The following is a 17,743-nucleotide window of genomic DNA, read 5'->3' on the forward strand; positions in this document are numbered from 1 at the left end:
TTTTATTGTAGACATGTTATTTGTATTTAAAGCTTGTATATGTTCTTTAAACCTTTCATTATACTAATATAAAGGTAATGTGGAGTTAATAACATAAAACGTTGTATATTAATCCAGTATGACAGTTATTCTTCAAACTAGCTCTGGGGTAAGGTGATCCTGTTTCTTGCTCAATCCATGAAGAGAAGACACAAGCACTTGTTTTTCATCATCATCAACACTTCTCTGTCAAGGGAGTCTCACAAGTAATACTTAATTAGGCAATAATAAAAATAAAGCGATTACACTTGTGTGCGTGTATGTAAATGCGAGAATTAGTGTTCCAAAAGCTTCCATCCTTTAAAAAAAAAATCAACCAATGTAAAAACCATGAAATTTTCTATGTAAGTTACATTTTAAAGTAGGTTCAAAATTTTTAAAGTTGTGAAGTAAACACATGATTTTGCCAGAATCTACAAAATTGTTTCTATGGTGTAAAGTCTAATGTTGTCATAAAATTGATTTCATCCAACTATAAATATATTGTTGAGATACAACATTAATTATAGTTAAATACTTTATGAAATTATAGAGAAAGTAGTCAGGTATCCAAAAATCACAATTCCTAACATAATAACAATCTTACACGCTTCTTGTATTCTAAGCTTCATTTTAAATATTAAGTGTCAAACAGATTTTAGACATTATATTTGACTTTCTAAGCATTAAAATACCTAATAGCATTTCATTTAAACTGCATGGATAACACAGATTTTGATTCTTTCACCAAAGAATAGAACACCTGACCCAACGATTATAAATACACGACTATTAAATAAACAAATTTGGATTTTGAATGTATATATATATATATATATATATATATATATATATGACTAATAACCCAGTTTCCTAGCACTGAATTGGCAAGTTCGTATAAAGTGTCTATATAACAAGAGATTTTCTGTGACCAGGTCCAGTTGCTAAGGATTCATCCTATGTAATAAAATATTCAACTCATTGTAGGACCAGCGCACAATTGTATTATTGCAATGGATTTCATTAGAAAAATGACACCTAAAACAATTTAAATTCACTATTTATTCATACAATATATTTACTGCCAAACATTATATTTAATAACTAATTAGAAGTAATGAAAAAACCATTTTTTTTTTTATTTACTAAATACAAAAAGTGGTATCTAAATTTTACTTCTTGGTCTGAATTTTCTCCTTGGAATATGCATACATCCTCCTTTCCCATGTATTCTATATTCCATTAACATTTTGTGTTGGATTGAACAAAACATTAGTAAAGGAATTTTCCAAGGCGTAATTAACGTGTTGGTGCAATAGAAATATTGCTTGGATATACTCACAATTATTTCTATACATAAATTTCTGAAAGCCCCCAAATATAAATATTATAACTACACTTAATTAAAACTGTTGACTGTGACAAAGGTGATATACCTCAATAATGATGTAGATGTCCAGTAATTAATGGTGTTAAACCCTGTAATTGGGCTTAAAACTTACTATTAAATTTATAAATTTCAACTTGATATTTTATTTCATTGAAAATTTTATTATCATGATTTTAAACATTTACATTTTTATCCAAATATTTTTTAATAAATAATCACATACTATAAAAATTGTAAATCTTTTAAAATCCCAACTCTTCCTTACAATATAAGATTTATTTTCAAATTACACAAGTGAATATTTGTAAAAAGTACTCAAATTTGAATTGAATTTGTTGTTTTTACATGACTAACTTTTCAGTTAAGTATAAATTTGTTATATTTGTCTTCATGAAATTGTATTTATAAAGGGTTTTATCATATTTTACACTAGCTAAAGTTAAATTTATCTATATGTAATTATAACACTTTATATTACAAAACTGATAATATGACGATAACGTTAAATTTTATATGGTAAAACGATAAACTGTGGTAAGAGGCTGAGAAATAGTTTAACTGTAAATTAACCAAAAAGTAAGGAATAGGAGAACAATAAACAAAATACAAGATCAATTTTGATCAAAGTTTTTATTTATTTGAATATTATAAATACACACTTCAACAGAAACAGTGAAGCGGACAACTGAATTCACAATTTCATTTAACAAAATATTAACAGAAAGAAATAAAATTTGAAATAAACATAATCCAGTCCAAATCCAAGTAGAGATTTTTTTCACACAACTGATCAATTTACCATGCATCTTAAAAAGATTTCAGTTAGGAGTAAAATATTATACTGTCAAAGTAACCACAACCACTAGTCAACAGATATAGAATTCTACAAGACCTAAGCCATCAATTTGATAAAGATTTTGCTACTCCAACACCACAAAAAATTGTTATACGATACAGACTTACAGTTACAATAGTTCAAAGAAATAAAATATTAAGCAATGTTGCATAATGTAAAACATACTGTATAAAATAATGCAAACTGACTAATATATTAATGACATCGTTTCTTAGAGATGTAAAAACCAAGGTGGTGAAAATAGTAACTAATTCTCCTAGGCCACATTTTATTATTTTGAAAATGTAATTTTTGCCAAGAAATTCCACATCAAAATTAATTGAGGAACCATCTGTACAGGTCTTAAACGATCTTAAAGAAAGTTTTTAGCATAATTTATTAGTTATTCAGAAAAAATGTAAAATATCTTTGTGCTTTATTGTTTGAATATTAAAAGTATATACTGTACAAGACAAATTAAAAAGTGGATGTATGTTAAATATATATATATATATTTAAACTGAAACATCTCCCACAAGACCAAAAATAAGCGTGTGAAATTTTTAGAAAATTAACTTTGTTTCATGGTTAATGTCATTTCACTACAGCTGGCTCAAGCACTAGATTGAAAATGTGAAACTATAGATCACAAACTACCCTAAAATTAACAGTATATAAGTATATACATTAAGTAAGCCCTATTTTTTATTGTAAAAAAGGTATTTCTGAAAATGCATATGTATTTAATTTGATTGTATAAATACAATTTATTAATAGTCACTAAACAAAACATTTCGAAATTTTGGAAAGAAATCATATATCCTATGAATCTATGTCATTAAAGTCGATTGGTGTATATATGGCCTTTTAGAACTTAGGATGGCTAACCTGTTATAAATAACAGGCTACACTTCCTTTAATTTTGTTTAAAATTTAACATGTTGATTGGATTAAATACACAACAGAAAATGTTACTGCCCAAAATGTTACTTCACCATCTCTTTTTGTACATGCTTTTCTTATCTGTCCACTTATTATTGCAATAAATTTTAAAATTATTGCACAATTGTGTATTTTCTTTTAAAGCAATAATCTCTTTATTAAGTTCAAAAATGGCAACAATTATTTCCACAACAAATAAAAAAGGTATATAATAACAAAAACTCTGAAGAGATAAAACAATATAACAATCATTAGGGTTATAATGAATATATAACATTAATGATTGAGAAAACGAAACAATAAAATAATGTTAATGACTATGGTTATTTTGATGTTTGTTTCTTTTTAAACATTCTGTTAAAAAACTAACAATTAAAAATCAACTAATTTTTCACTTACAGGGTTAAAAACTGTCTTGTAATTCATTGACAGCTTAGTTTCAAATTTGTAAACAATTTCAATCTGCACATGATTGTAAGTAAAAAAATAACAGCTTGCCTCACACAATGAAAGTGCACATGTTATAAAAATATTATTTAAGATAGACTTTTTAGTTAAAACTTTACATTTCATTGGCATTTTTAATTTAATATGTCTAAGGAAGACGGGTACAGTAATTTTAATGCATTATAAGGTCAAGGCATTATTACAATATTAATAGTGTGTTGTTTGTTATATGTTCCACAATTTCATGCAATTTTGAATTTGATGGTGTTCCAATATGAAAAGAAATTTATTTTCTAATCAATATATGCTCTTGTAAAAGTGCCTAGTACGTAATAAAGGATTTAATTCTATTTATATCTAATTGAGGAAACAAAAGGCCCATTTGCTTTCTGTCTATATACCATAGTAACTACAAAATAATACGAGGATGTATTAGGTTCAATCAGTTTGGAGAAATTACAAAGTAATGTGAAATCCAATTTTGTTTGTCTAGAGAAAACTATATACTGTAGTATCTATAAGGTTCCATTAGATTTGTGTCTGCTGAGGATATTTGAAATTTCAAAGTAATATAGGTGCCACTTGGTTCACGTCTGTATATGGAAGCTCAACTGCATGATAAAACTGGTTCCTTTAGGTTCATGTTTGCCGTGTGAAACTATACAGTGTGTCTTAAGTCTCCTCCCTCCTTATTAATTTCCTATGAATCGAGATGATGTGATTTACTTTGGGGCATGTTTATATGACCAACTGAAAAGTTTTTTACGTATAAACATTTTTGATCCCCTCCCTCTCCCCAAAATGGGGTAGTTTGGGGGTAAGTCAACATTTTAAAATAAAAAAACCATACTCACATCATTTTAAAGGTATTATAAAAAAGAATAAGAATTGCATAAACTAGATGTCTCTAATGTACTCTATCAAATTTGGCTAATTAAAATTATTTTAATTTTTAATTTTAATTAAAAACTATTTTATAAAACTTCATTACTTGTGAATAATTTTGCAATGGTAAAAATCTTGAAATATCCACCTCATTTCCAATCAGAAGAGATACTTGAATATTGAACATATTCTTAGAGAACAGTAGCCAAATTGAAATGGCTACCATATAACTCTTGACAAAAATAAAGCCTGGATTCAAAACCACATTTCACATTTTAGTGATTTCAAGAGAGAAGATTTCAAGTGTGGTGAGGTGGCAGGCGTCTTGCTAGAGGTTCCGATTTAAACATTTTGACTTATCCCCAAACTACCCCATTTTGGTTCATGTGCTTCCTAAGGAAACTTTAAATTATATGTAATAGTAGTGTACCAAGTACAGCCCAATAAAACAAATAAAAGTAAATTAGTTTCTGTAGACAATATTAGCTAATGTGTCAAAAAGTATTCTAGATGAATATTTAAAGCCTAATGAAAAAAAAAATGTTTTAGCTATTTTTACTTGAAATTGATTCATATTATGTATAAGTAAATATTTAAGATAGCACTACAGTTCATAATCAGTTGATTGGATCTCGATAAATCTAGAGAGCTTCAGTTTTAATTTTATTGTTTTAATGTAATAAATACAATAGGTAAAAAATTAAAAATATCCACAATTTATACATATCTTAGATCAAAGTATTAGGAATCACGTTTTAGTAAAAACAGTTCATAAAACTGGAATTCTATCTATTTTATTGTATTTTACATTCCAACAGCAAAAATCATTACAAAATACATTAATATGGTAAATGTTTAGTGAATTTAAGCTGGTAAGCTGGTAAAGACAATTATCATCCAAATACTTGGAAAATACTTAAAAAAAAATACCTTTTAACACTGTTAAACAAAACCTATGGCCAACCAATATGTAGTTAAATGAATAAATAATATACTATTGTAAAAAATCACAACCCCTAGTTGCTGGACATGGTTCTTGCAGTAGGTTATTTTATATTGCTTAACATTTTAGTATAAGATGGCACATAACATATTGATGGACATTTCTGTTGTCCAATAATTTTGATATTTTAATTTTAGCATTACAACAAAAATAGTAAATTAATAGTACTGGAAAACTGTACTTACTATTCTTAGAGGCTAACTGATTCTCTTCATAATGTAAAATATAGGTAAAATAACTGAATATATATATATATATATATATATATATATATATATATATATACTTTTAAACATATGCCGTCTTACTAATATGTAAAAATTAAACAAATTTTATTAGTTGAGCAATAACAAAGTATAAGTATATCATTTGAGGAGCTGAAAAATACATATCTTGAGAAGAAGCTGACCGTTGAAATTTGAAATTTTTCATGAATTTTCATTTTACTATAGGTAATATCAAGTTCAATGATGGTGCATTTCACTCAAATTTTTCAGTAATTGTATAAAATTCAGTTGTAACCCATGATGTATTTCATATTGAGATCTGTTACTCATAATGCATTGTCAAAGATAAAGAAACTTAATGATCGTGGGATTTGGCTAAGTGTTAGTGAACATTTTTACAGAGGTTTTATGGGTAACCATGAAGGCAATGATAAAATCATTGAGCAAACAAATTTGTAAACAAACTAAGTACTGTCATTTGGCATAGTAACACATCCAATGAGTTGTTGGATTGATGAGAGACCGTCATAACATTTTGTTTGGTCCTTCAACACTCCATTTAGTATCGGTTTAGTTGTATATAGACAAGATAAGAGTTTGATGATGGGGCATGGCTCTCCATGGAATTTGACTGTGTTAACCAAGCCTATTACTCAAGTTGATATTTCGAGAATTAATTGAGCTGTGGACTTAACATTTTACATATAACTTCATTTATATATTTATATATAAGTGTTTCATGATGGATATGTCCCTCCATGGAATTTGGCTGAGTGTTTATGTAACCTGTCTGTCTGCAGGATATCTCGAGATTTCATCTGCAGAATTTAAATTTTGTGAGAAAGTTCATTTCCACATATAAAAGAATTAGTTCAATAATGTTGCATTTCTATCCATGGAGTTTGGCCCAATCCCATTGAAACCTATTAGGCTCGAAATGTAGTATATTCTGTATGCCTGAGGGCTATACAATTCTCTTTTAGCCTGATTCTCTGTCAGCAGCAAAGCCTGTTATGTGACATGAGGTCTGGCAAACTTCTACTTTGTATATGCATAGGCCTTTTATACAAGGAATGATGTATGAATGTATGAATACGAAGGCAAGCAGATTAAAAATCCGGCCATATGAACATAATACAAACGTAATGCTGAATATCATAGAATGATATTTCATTTAAATGCATAAAACCTAATATATTAGAAGGTTGAAATTAGAATAAAAAGGAAATTTCCGCTTTCACAGATGACAAAAAACTTCAAAGTACGATTCAACCGTTTTGGGTGAACCAATGTATTAGTGATTTAGAAAGTTTTTGGAAGTTCGATGAGCAGTACAAATGTTTAGGCATATGAGCCTATAAAGTTGTCACCCTGTGAGGAGATATATCCTTACATTGGCCAGTCCAGTGTCAATTGACTACAAGTGGAATCTACGACAATAAACCTATATTTGCTGCAGATAGTAATCATCATTTTGCCAAACTATAATGAAAATCAATAAAACTATTTTAGTATGCCTACAAATTCTAAATGAATTATTTTGTCATAAATCTTGCTGATAAAGTACATTTAGAGTAGCTTATGTTAATGGTACACTGTACGTTGTGGAAATAAAATAAATATGTTGTATTTGAGTCAAAAAACTACCATAAAAACTGGTGTTTATGCTGAACTGTTAAGTCAAGTAGATTGCAGCAAGTCATATAATTTGCACATCATAGTTCATCATCCACAATTTTATTTTACATAGCTCATAGGTCTTAGTATCTTATAAGAGGATTATTAACTCTACTTGAAACTAGTACCAAAGCTGAACAATGCTTGAGTCACATCTCCTATGAAATATTGTTAGGTATGGTAGATCTAAGTTTTAGTTTATTTATATTTTTCTAAGTAGCTGCACTCCCATTTATATCCACCATGATTATTCTGAAATGAATGTTAACTCCTTAATTTTCTGGAAGGACGCTTATATATATATATATATATTGGTCCTCAAAGGCTGCTGGTACTAGTTCACTGAGCAGTAGTTTGATCATAATTATGTTCAAGTTTAATCATCGTAAGTACTAGTTTACGATTTTGTGCTTAGTGAAACTTGTTTACAAACAGGATCATATGCCATGTCATTAAAGGAAATATCTTGATAGGCCAAAGAACTTTGGGAGTCGATTTTTAACTTCATAGTCATTGATAAATCAAATTAGGCTGTTATAATTATTGCTTCGTTCTGAACATGGACAGTACATTTTCCCCCCTACATGTCTGATTTATGTTCCTTAAATAGAATTCTAAATTTTACATTTTTTATTTAATCTGGTAAAACCTCAAATATTTATAGCTAAAACAAAAACTATTTCAATAATATTTTTCATCTGAGCATCACTTAAACTAGAAGATAATTTAATCCACAATACAAAATAGCCTATTCTTAAACCAAGTATTTTATTTACAGTTGTTGAATTAAAGTTGAACGTATTGTAACTCCATATAATATAATCGAACAGGAACTATTGCCTAAATTATAAGAAGTCTTAATAATTAAGATTGAGTGTTCCAAGCAGAGTTTATTTATTCAGATAGCAGTGGTCAAACAACATTAGTTCCCGGGTTTAATATGAAGTCTAAGCTCTGTTGCATTAAAAGCTATTCTAATGTTTATTTATAAATTTTATAATCCAATGAAACATAGACGATCTAAATTCTCAACCATAGCTGCCTTGTTTTAAAACTACTGGATTTGAAAATCTATTGACAAGTTCCGTTTTAAATTTTCCGGGAACCAACTGCAATTCCACACACTGGGACACAGAGCACCCGCTAGGCTAAGGAGATCATCTCTATCTTAGTTTGTTACAGTTCAGTATCAAAATAACAGAAGGAATAGTGAAATATATGATCTAATACTAGAATTGATATCCTCCGTAGCTCAGAGATGAGAGTGCAGGCTATGTAACCGAGACAACATCAGTTTCATTACCAGGGAGATTAAAATCATCTGTTACACCACACAGTTTAGACTATTTCCTTATGAACTCTTTTAATTATATGAATTAAAACATCCATAAAACACCAATTTGTAGACTTAGGCTATAAAAATAATCTTACCTGAAACTGGATTTATTTTTTACCTTTCAACTTTTTACTCTAAATGACGATAAAAGCTATTCTGATATTCTATTAAAAGCCACTTCTAATAAAATGATGCAGATGGCCAAATAGGCTAGTCCTTTTCAATCAATAAAAGAATAGTATCAAAGTATACTTATTCAAATAATATTGTTTTTTAGTAATGTCAGGCAGTATTCACCTTCACCTATTATAAGATTAATTAGAAGTCATTATACACAACATGTTGCAAGCAATTAAATTAAATAAAAGTATGACTACAACACCATATTAAGAGACCTAAAATATATTTCAGAGATAGGCCGATCAAGAGTGTATCCACAACCTTACAAAAAGAGTCACGTTTATATATACCTTAGCAATCTAGTATGTACTGTACACATATCTGGGTAAAATTTTGAGCTTCCACAAAATTTACTTTTCAATTTGTGCAAAATAAACATAGTTAATGGATGATGTAATTGTTATTAAAAAGTAAATCTAACCAAGTTAAACCAGGGTAATTATATATTTTACAGTGAACTAGATGTATTTTAAATTGAACATATTTAATCAATGGCACAAGAAACTTGGTTATAAAATATAATAAATAGTAGAAAAATACAGTTAATGATCTAGAACTCTGTATTCGACTTGGATATTAATTTATTTAAAAGAAAAAAACAACATAAGAATGATTTATGGATTAATATGTCACAACTCAAATCTCACATAATTTGTTCAGAGCTATCTCTGTAAAAATATGTCATTCTTTAGTATAAATATTCCAAAATATGTGTACGTTGTTATTTTATCATGCATTTACACTTGGCCTGAACCCAAGTAAATTATAAACAAAATACCTTTACAACAGTTTAATGTAAAGAATGTGAAACGAGATCTTAAAACTTTTTTATAGCCTATAATTATTTCAGATGCATGCAGCAAGTAAAAGCATATGTTTTGACAAATAACACAAACACATCACCCTTATCCCTACCTGATATGGTAGAAGCATTTCACGATTCTCGTCCATGTTGGTGATCTCGAAAGTTGGTGGCTGCGGAAAGAGTCCTTTTCCTGGATAAGAAGTACTGCGTCTAAACTTGGGAGAAATAACCATTCCGGAGTGCTGATGATTAAACGTAGGACTAGGTTTGCGATTTGCCATTTGTTGTAAAGGGTTTAGATTCGGTACAGACCGGCCTCTATTCCATGGAGAGAGACCAGTCATATTAGCCTGATTTTGGGGGCCCTGAGACCAGGTATTCTGCTGTGGGCTCGACCAAGATGTATAGCCTTTATTTGCCATGTACATGTTCTGAGGATGGTTTTGCTGTTGAATGTGCCGTGAGAGGTTATGTGGGAAATTGTGGGATGCAGTTATGGCTCGACGTTGCTGCGGGGGCTGCACTTGAGTTTGGGGCAATCCTGACATTTGGGGGCCTAAACTTGTGTTATAAAGAGCATTAGGATTGGTCGGAGGAAAATTTTGAAACGCTAGAGTCCCGTTCACGGCAGGCCCAACATTTAAACTTTGCATCAACGCATCATCGATCGGTCCAGTGGACCACAAACTGGCCGTGGACGGGTTACTAGAATTGATAACATTTAAACTCGGCTCTGAAACATTATAACCGGTTGGCAATTGAAGAGGGGCAGAAACTACGGGTCCCAGTTGAGACTGGTCGTTCTGTTTATCGGCTTGGACCCCCAAACTTCCATCTTCATCTTTGGACTTGAGGCTGTGGTCTCCGTTTAGGTCGGAGTTCTGGGAGCTCAGTTGTGCCTTTACAGACGATTTTTCAATCAAAAGATCATCTTGCATCGAACTCGAATGCTGTAAGGACGGCACGGAGTCCGGCACTGACGAAGGTGTGGTGAAGAACAACGACGAATTGCTGGTCGTGCTAACAGGGAACTCCACTGACGACACAGAACCTACGCTAGCATTCACACTAAATTTGTAATCCCCCATTAGAAGTTACTGAAGCGAGAATTATTGGGGGATGATCAAGTTAGAACTAACACGCACACACGTACACCATCCGCCGTCAACACACTTCACTTTCGACTCAACGACTTCTGCTGGGGCAGTTTCCAAAGTTTAACGCTACCAGCTGAGAGCAGCACTGGCCAAGTTCCACGTTTGAATTTGAACTGCTATTGGTCGCAATCTGTAGTTTGGTTTACGACTTGCTTGTTGCGCTGCGCTAGCTCTGCAAGGAAAGAGGTCGATTTTGATTGGTTACAGATGTCTGCACAGATGTTTTGAGATAAAAACATCTGCTTGCAGACGTTCTGTAAGGCGCTAAATTCGAAATCTCAACTCGAACTTTGATAAATAATTTCTTCTAACTTTATTTAAATTTATCTACTCCATAGCTGGTACAATTAAAAACAGTGGGAAAAATTATGGTTTTTGACACATCTCCCCTTCAAAGTTTTGCAAAATAAATAAAAAGTCAAAACAATTACTTGTATTTGTATACAGTTAATTCTAACACAAGTCAACTACAGCTCAAAAGTGATATCTAGAATTAGGTTTATGTTTTATCTTATTACACTAATTATTCCAGGCAGAATGGATACATAATATTTATATATTGAGTATGAGACTATCAGTAAATGATAAAGGAATCATAACAATAAAACAATTAAAACAGGCAATAAGAAACATTCATAAATAATAATGAAATGTAACAAAAATAACAATCATTTATAACAGAAAATAGGAAAGTTGCACAATTATTTGTTTTTTGTTTTGTAGTAATGATTAACTGCTTTTAAGAATTGGTTGAGAGTATTGAATATTAAAACGTAATAATAAATATGTTTATTTCATATTAATGCATGAAAATAAAATTAGTAACTGACATGTTATTATCAGCTGATCTCTCAGTTGACATCTTGATGGCTGTGATTCTAGCTGTCTGCACACCATGATCATGACTATGCAGTTTACATACAAGCTGGACTATTGATGTTTGTGTAATATGTGTTTGTGTTGTATTGCAACATTTCATTTTCATTGTTGCATGAGGAAGGAATAGGTTTACTTTTGGATCTAAATGAAGATGAGTGTACATGTAAAATGTATGTGAAGAAAGAGGGTGAATTCAGAAGTTATACTAGTTGATAGGTATGTCCCAGGACACCAATTTAGAACATGCTATGTTAGCTAATCAGATCGGACAGTCAAATAAACAGTCAAGTAACAGAGAATATAAATTATTATGATTTATATAAATACCTATGATTTGCATCTTATTAGAAAAATCTGCAAAGTATAATATTTACTTGCAAAACTACAAATTGTGATAATTAAAAAAAAAATGTATTAGGTGACTACTTTTCAAATTGGTATAAGTCTAAGTATTTTTGTGTAGAGATTACATGCAGATTTTAAAAAAGTTGCCAATAGGTTAATCATCAATAATTTTAAACTCAGAAATTTGTAATAAAATAGGATATTATAAGATACCCGCCGTGATGTTCCCGCATTTCTGTATTGTAACCGCACTTTATCTATTACACACCATCACAATTCTTCAACTTCATCACTTCAGGTAAGAGGAGCTACTTTCATATCAGTGTGTTTGTTTTAAAAAATTGTTTAATAAATGCGGCTTTATAATAGAAAAGACCCCAAATGTTTTGTGGTTGCATCTTTATTCACCAACATTAGTTTTTTATGTGCATCTTATTAAAATTAGACATAGACCGCTTGTTAGTCAAAATGTTGAATAAGTGAATAATCAAATTTTCTTATTATTCACTAAGTAAAAGGAATACAAATTAATTAATAGAGATAAAAAGTTCTACATTTATAATAAAAATAAACACAATTTTAAAAGCAATATATTTTGTATTATAAAGTCCTTGAAAAGGACACAGCCTAAACAATAACAATGTATGAATTTCTTTCTTGTAGCAGTCCGTTTCTGGTGAAACCATCAGCTGCAGTATATTCTTTGTGGAAGACAGTTCAGTCTGAGCCTTGTCCTTATAAACATGTGGTAAATCATTTCAAAATTTAGTTTGAATTGACCTTGTAAGTAAAAATGCTTCATAGAAGCCTCATTATCATTCATTAAACAGGCTTGTAGCACAAAAGAGAATCTTTGTTTTGTAGTTTATTTTTTGGCAATGGAAGGATTGTGAAGGAACCAGGATTTTGCCAGAAATTTGCCATTGTTCAGTGATACAACAACTAAGTAACACCACGTTTCGAGATCTGTAATCCGATCTCTTCCTCAGGTGAATAACTAACCTAACACCTAACTACAATGTAGGTTAAAATAAACAAATCATACCAGAGCATTGTGACATGTATAAGTCAGGAATTACAACAACCGTCATAGTGTGTGTCAGCTCAACGCTCACCAACTCCAAAACATGCAATTAATAAAAACAAAACATTACACTAATTAATAAAACTACAGAATATACAGAGATAAAACATGTTGTGGTGTCTATCAAGATCTTCTTAGCCAGGAAAGTTTGAGTAGTTGAGTTCATATCAAAGGGTGATTTTACCCTCTGCCTTAGCGACCACTTGGTTCTTGGGGCCTGACTTTTTAGACCTTGAGAAGGTCCAAGGTAACTCGCACTGTACAAAGCCAAAAGATAGCGTGAAGCTCTGAGAGGAAGATTGAGAACATGCTCTCTCTTCGAGTACATTTTCAGCCAGTATAGAAGACTAAACTCAACTACTAAAACTTTCCTGGCTAAGAAGATCTCGGTAACACCAAAACATGTTCTATCTCTTTGTGAATCACACGGATCATCCGTCCGTAACTCCAGCGTCTTGCACTTCTTCGTGCAACTGACGAGAGACAGATATCTACAAGTATTATGAGCTTACATTCCATCTGGGACTTTCACCCACATCACTATGGGATCGCCTTCTCTTGGAGAGGCTGCTCCCCACACGAAGTGAGGTTGAATGTAGTTCACACTTCCACTCTACTGAACGAGTGAAGTGACATTTTGGACTTACATAACACAAAGGGTCCAGCTGCGCGAGCACCAAAGCGTATACTACTTGGGGAGGATCAACTCGTCTGGTCGTGCTCGATATTACTTATTTCACTACAAAAGGTTCTTTCACTGAATCCAAAATTGAGAGCTTTGAACTATCTATTGGCTTTGTCCAGTGTGAGTTTCCTTGGACCTTCTCAAGTTTTAAAAACTCAGGTCCACCAAGTGGTCGCTAAGGCAGAGGGTAACCGCCCTTTGCTTATGCACTATGGCTTGCTGTGAAAACCAGTTTAAGCAAAGGAATAGACACTCCAAAAGTATTGAAGCCATTCGTCTCTTGAGATACAGATAGACAAAAGATTTCAGTTGTCAGTGTGTTCGAGTACAATCTCAGCCAGTGTAGGGGACTAAACTCAACTACTATATAATAAAGGTTACAATAGGCCAGCACACCCTGACGAACCACATAGAACTGGCCAGAGGCCAATAGTAAATGGCGTCTTCATGGCAGAAGATGGGGGTCAAAAAAGAAGAGGAAAGGACAGGAAACAGGACCGGGCTTTTTTTTATTATTTGTTCATTCTAGATGAACTTCTTAAAACCATACTGTGACTCCATATTGGTTATTAAAAATCTCTAATATGTTTGATACTTTAAGTTTCCTTGTCAATCAATTTTTCGGAATTGAGAACCAAAGCAGCCTAATTTCGACTGACGGGTGACTGATATATTTCTTTTTAAAGAAATGAGGTTCCTAATGTATTAGGTTGGCTTCATCCCATTTCATACATTGGTTTTTGGACCAAAAATGGTATGCGATTTTTTACTTTTAACCTACCTTTACAGGTAGCCCCTTTCTCGTATTTTCTTTATGTTCTTTTATCCGTACGTTTTATTCTAAATCAGGAGACTTGTAGATCTTGAAACGTAGTGTTACTAAGTTTTTGTATCACTAACCAATGGCAAACGTCTGGAATAATCCTGTTCCCTTCAGAAAATAGAGAAGTGAAATGTATTAATTGGTGTAAGTTTTTTAATGCATAGCACAGGAGAACAAATAATTTATTTAACTAATTACTTATTAAAATTCATTGGTTTTACAAATGAAAAATTCAACAAGTTATGTTTGGTGAAATGGAGGAAAAGTAGTAACCATACAACAATCAATCTGTTATAAAACAAATATTGTTTTCTTTATTTAATAAGATAAAGAAGCGTTGTATAGTACAACAACACACAAAAAAGAACAATTTCTTTAGTTAAATATGAACATTGTTTCACACAAAATAAGATTAACACTTTGTAAAGACACATTAAAAAATGTTGTTTTAATACAAATAAATTTAAACAATATTTAAAATCACCAATTTTAGGTAACCTCAGTAAACTGTATAATAACTACATTTGGTACATAACTCAAACCTTATTGTATGAGAGAAAGTCAAAATTTGAGAATTATGAAGGATTTCAGTATCGATGATTGTATTTACTGTAATACGGATTTTTCCTCTTACTTCTCTTTCTCTTATTTCGTCTGAATGGTCCCACAGAGTGCTCAGGGCGAGTTTGAGTCTCACGGTTCAAAAGCTGCTCACGTTGTGATGTGCTTTGAGAGTTCTGAGAAATGCCTGAACATCCTTCAGATATCTGCTGATATCTTGCCTTTTGGCTAGGATAAACATATTTCCTTTTAGAATCTAGCTGCTCCAAACCTTCTTGAGAATAGCTACATACCCTTGATGTACATTTGTCTTCACTTGTTTCAAATGTGATTTTCAGTCCTGAAAAGAAGACCAAATATTATAGTATTGAAACAGTTAATTTAATACTTGTTCCAGTCTTACGCTGAGTTGCAAGTTCCATACATCCAACAGAAAACAGATTTTAATAAATTTGACTTGAGGTGTATCTTGATTGTTCAAAATGCATCAAAATGAATACTATTCCACTAAAGAACAATGAATCAAATAGTATGTACCATTTGTGTTGTTGCCATAAATGCTACTACTACAGGTTAGAGAAGGCAGGCAGAGAACCTGTATCTGGTATCTGTATGTTGCCATCTGGTACCTCACTGCTAACTCTTTATGTGTCATCTGTGTTGCTGCCATCAATGCTGAAACTATAGTTAGAGCATGCAGGCAGTGAGCTGGTGTCTTACTGCCAACGCTTTATGCATTATCTGTGTTGTTGTCATCAATGCAGCTACTATAGTCAGAGCATGCAGGCAGTGAGCTGGTGTCTTACTGCCAACGCTTTATGCATTATCTGTGTTGTTGTCATCAATGCAGCTACTATAGTCAGAGCATGCAGGCAGTGAGCTGGTGCCTTACTGCCAACGCTTTATGCATTATCTGTGTTGTTGTCATCAATGCAGCTACTAGTTAGAGCAGGCAGGCAGTGAGCTGGTGTCTTACTGCCAACGCTTTATGCATTAAATGCGTTGTTGCCATCAATGCAGGCTACTATAATTAGAGGAGGCAGACAGTGAGCTGGTGTCTTTCTACAGACTCCTTAGGTGCCATCTTTAATTTTGTAATTGATGTTGCCATGGTTAGAGTATGCAAGGCAACATTCTTTATGGTTTTAGGTACTTAAAAAATAACAACTGTTTCAGGTCAGATATTGAGTCTAATCTGTCAGTGTTATGTCACTCTGCCAGCTAGCATCGTTTTAGTTTTGATTAATGCTTTATTTATTTAGAAGGAATAATTCAACCTATTACAAAGTTCTTTGGACATTTATTGGATTTTAGTGTTTGACAATGACATCTTGAAACCCAAACATTTGTAACACCTCATTATCAACAACACTATTGAAAAGAGTTTATAGAAATCAACAGCGTTAGTGACACTTTGAGTACTCGTGTTGACTGACTTGCACACCAAGAATGTTGCCAAGTATTGGGCTAAGGCTGGCTGTTCCTCAAAATTACAATGTCAAAGCCAATAACATTGATTTCTTTGGTCAAGTGCACTTAGTGCCGACTCTGATCATCTTAGAGACAAAATAAGTCCAGGTCTTACATCTCACCTGCTTTGAGACATCATGAGTGCAAGTTTTCAAAACAGTAAGATGACCTATTCTAGATGTAACAAGATGGCTGCTGGAGGATTGTGATATCAGGTAATATTATTACAACAGCAGGCTATCAGAATCTAGTTGAAATATTATGTGTCACTAAAGGTTATTCCATGATATTCTACTCTACAAAATTAATATAGTATAAAAATATAAATGATGACATACTACTACATATTAAAGTTTTAACAAAATTTAGTTTAAAAAATATTAGTTTTCTGATGGCTGCCACACTGTTTCATTTGCTCCAGATTAATGTCCGTTGATTTTGAATCAACAAAATTAAAACGTTTTGATAATGACCAATACATGTAGGTACACACTTGGCAACCAGAAAAGCCAACATTTACAATTCAGAATAATGGAAATGCACAGACTAACATATACCTTAACAATAATTATTTAATTACCTTAACAATAATACATGCTACATTTGTAACTCTTTGTATTATGAATGTATAAATCTAATAAATCAAACTTAAATAGACATTTTAAAAGTCATCCAAGTACTTGTATGGGCAAAATAATATCAATTTTTTTTAATTCAATTAGGGTTCAAAATAAAAAATAAATTTTGACATTCAACAATAAATGACTAAAATCTTACCTCTGGTATTCTGACGGGTAGGTGAATGCTTATTGAACTGCGACAAAATTTTATAGTTCGGTACCTTCAATGGAGTCTGTCTGGAGGGCTTACAGTCCATAGCTATTGCCTTGTCCAACAGTACAGACCTGATGTTGCCGGGAAGCTCAATGCCCCAGGATAGTGCTGTAACAACATTGTAAAGATAGTTAATCTTTTATACTAATAAATTGTATAA

General features: G+C 31.8%; 2 protein-coding genes across 3 annotated transcripts in view; both read right to left on the reverse strand.

Annotated features, from left to right (window-relative positions):
- Positions 1–10,960, reverse strand: part of LOC124352805 (translational regulator orb2) — a 902,153-nt gene extending 891,193 nt beyond the window's left edge. Inside the window, exon 1 of one of the 2 annotated variants that reach the window (XM_046802484.1) lies at positions 9,856–10,960. In XM_046802484.1, coding sequence (XP_046658440.1) covers positions 9,856–10,833 — 978 coding nt within the window. In that variant the 5' untranslated portion in view covers positions 10,834–10,960. The remainder of the gene's footprint in view (positions 1–9,855) is intronic. The other variant, XM_046802485.1, reaches the window with a different exon arrangement.
- A 4,045-nt stretch (positions 10,961–15,005) lies between these two features.
- The window catches only part of LOC124352806 (PC-esterase domain-containing protein 1A-like), a 29,374-nt gene continuing 26,636 nt past the window's right edge, over positions 15,006–17,743 (reverse strand). The window contains exons 8-9 of the mRNA XM_046802487.1: positions 17,527–17,691; positions 15,006–15,619 (exon numbers count right to left, since the gene is read on the reverse strand). Of these exons, the coding sequence (XP_046658443.1) occupies positions 15,306–15,619; positions 17,527–17,691 (479 nt within the window). The 3' untranslated portion in view covers positions 15,006–15,305. The remainder of the gene's footprint in view (positions 15,620–17,526; positions 17,692–17,743) is intronic.

The sequence above is a fragment of the Homalodisca vitripennis genome, chromosome 1, assembly GCF_021130785.1.
Source record: "Homalodisca vitripennis isolate AUS2020 chromosome 1, UT_GWSS_2.1, whole genome shotgun sequence".
Lineage (NCBI taxonomy): Eukaryota > Metazoa > Arthropoda > Insecta > Hemiptera > Cicadellidae > Homalodisca > Homalodisca vitripennis.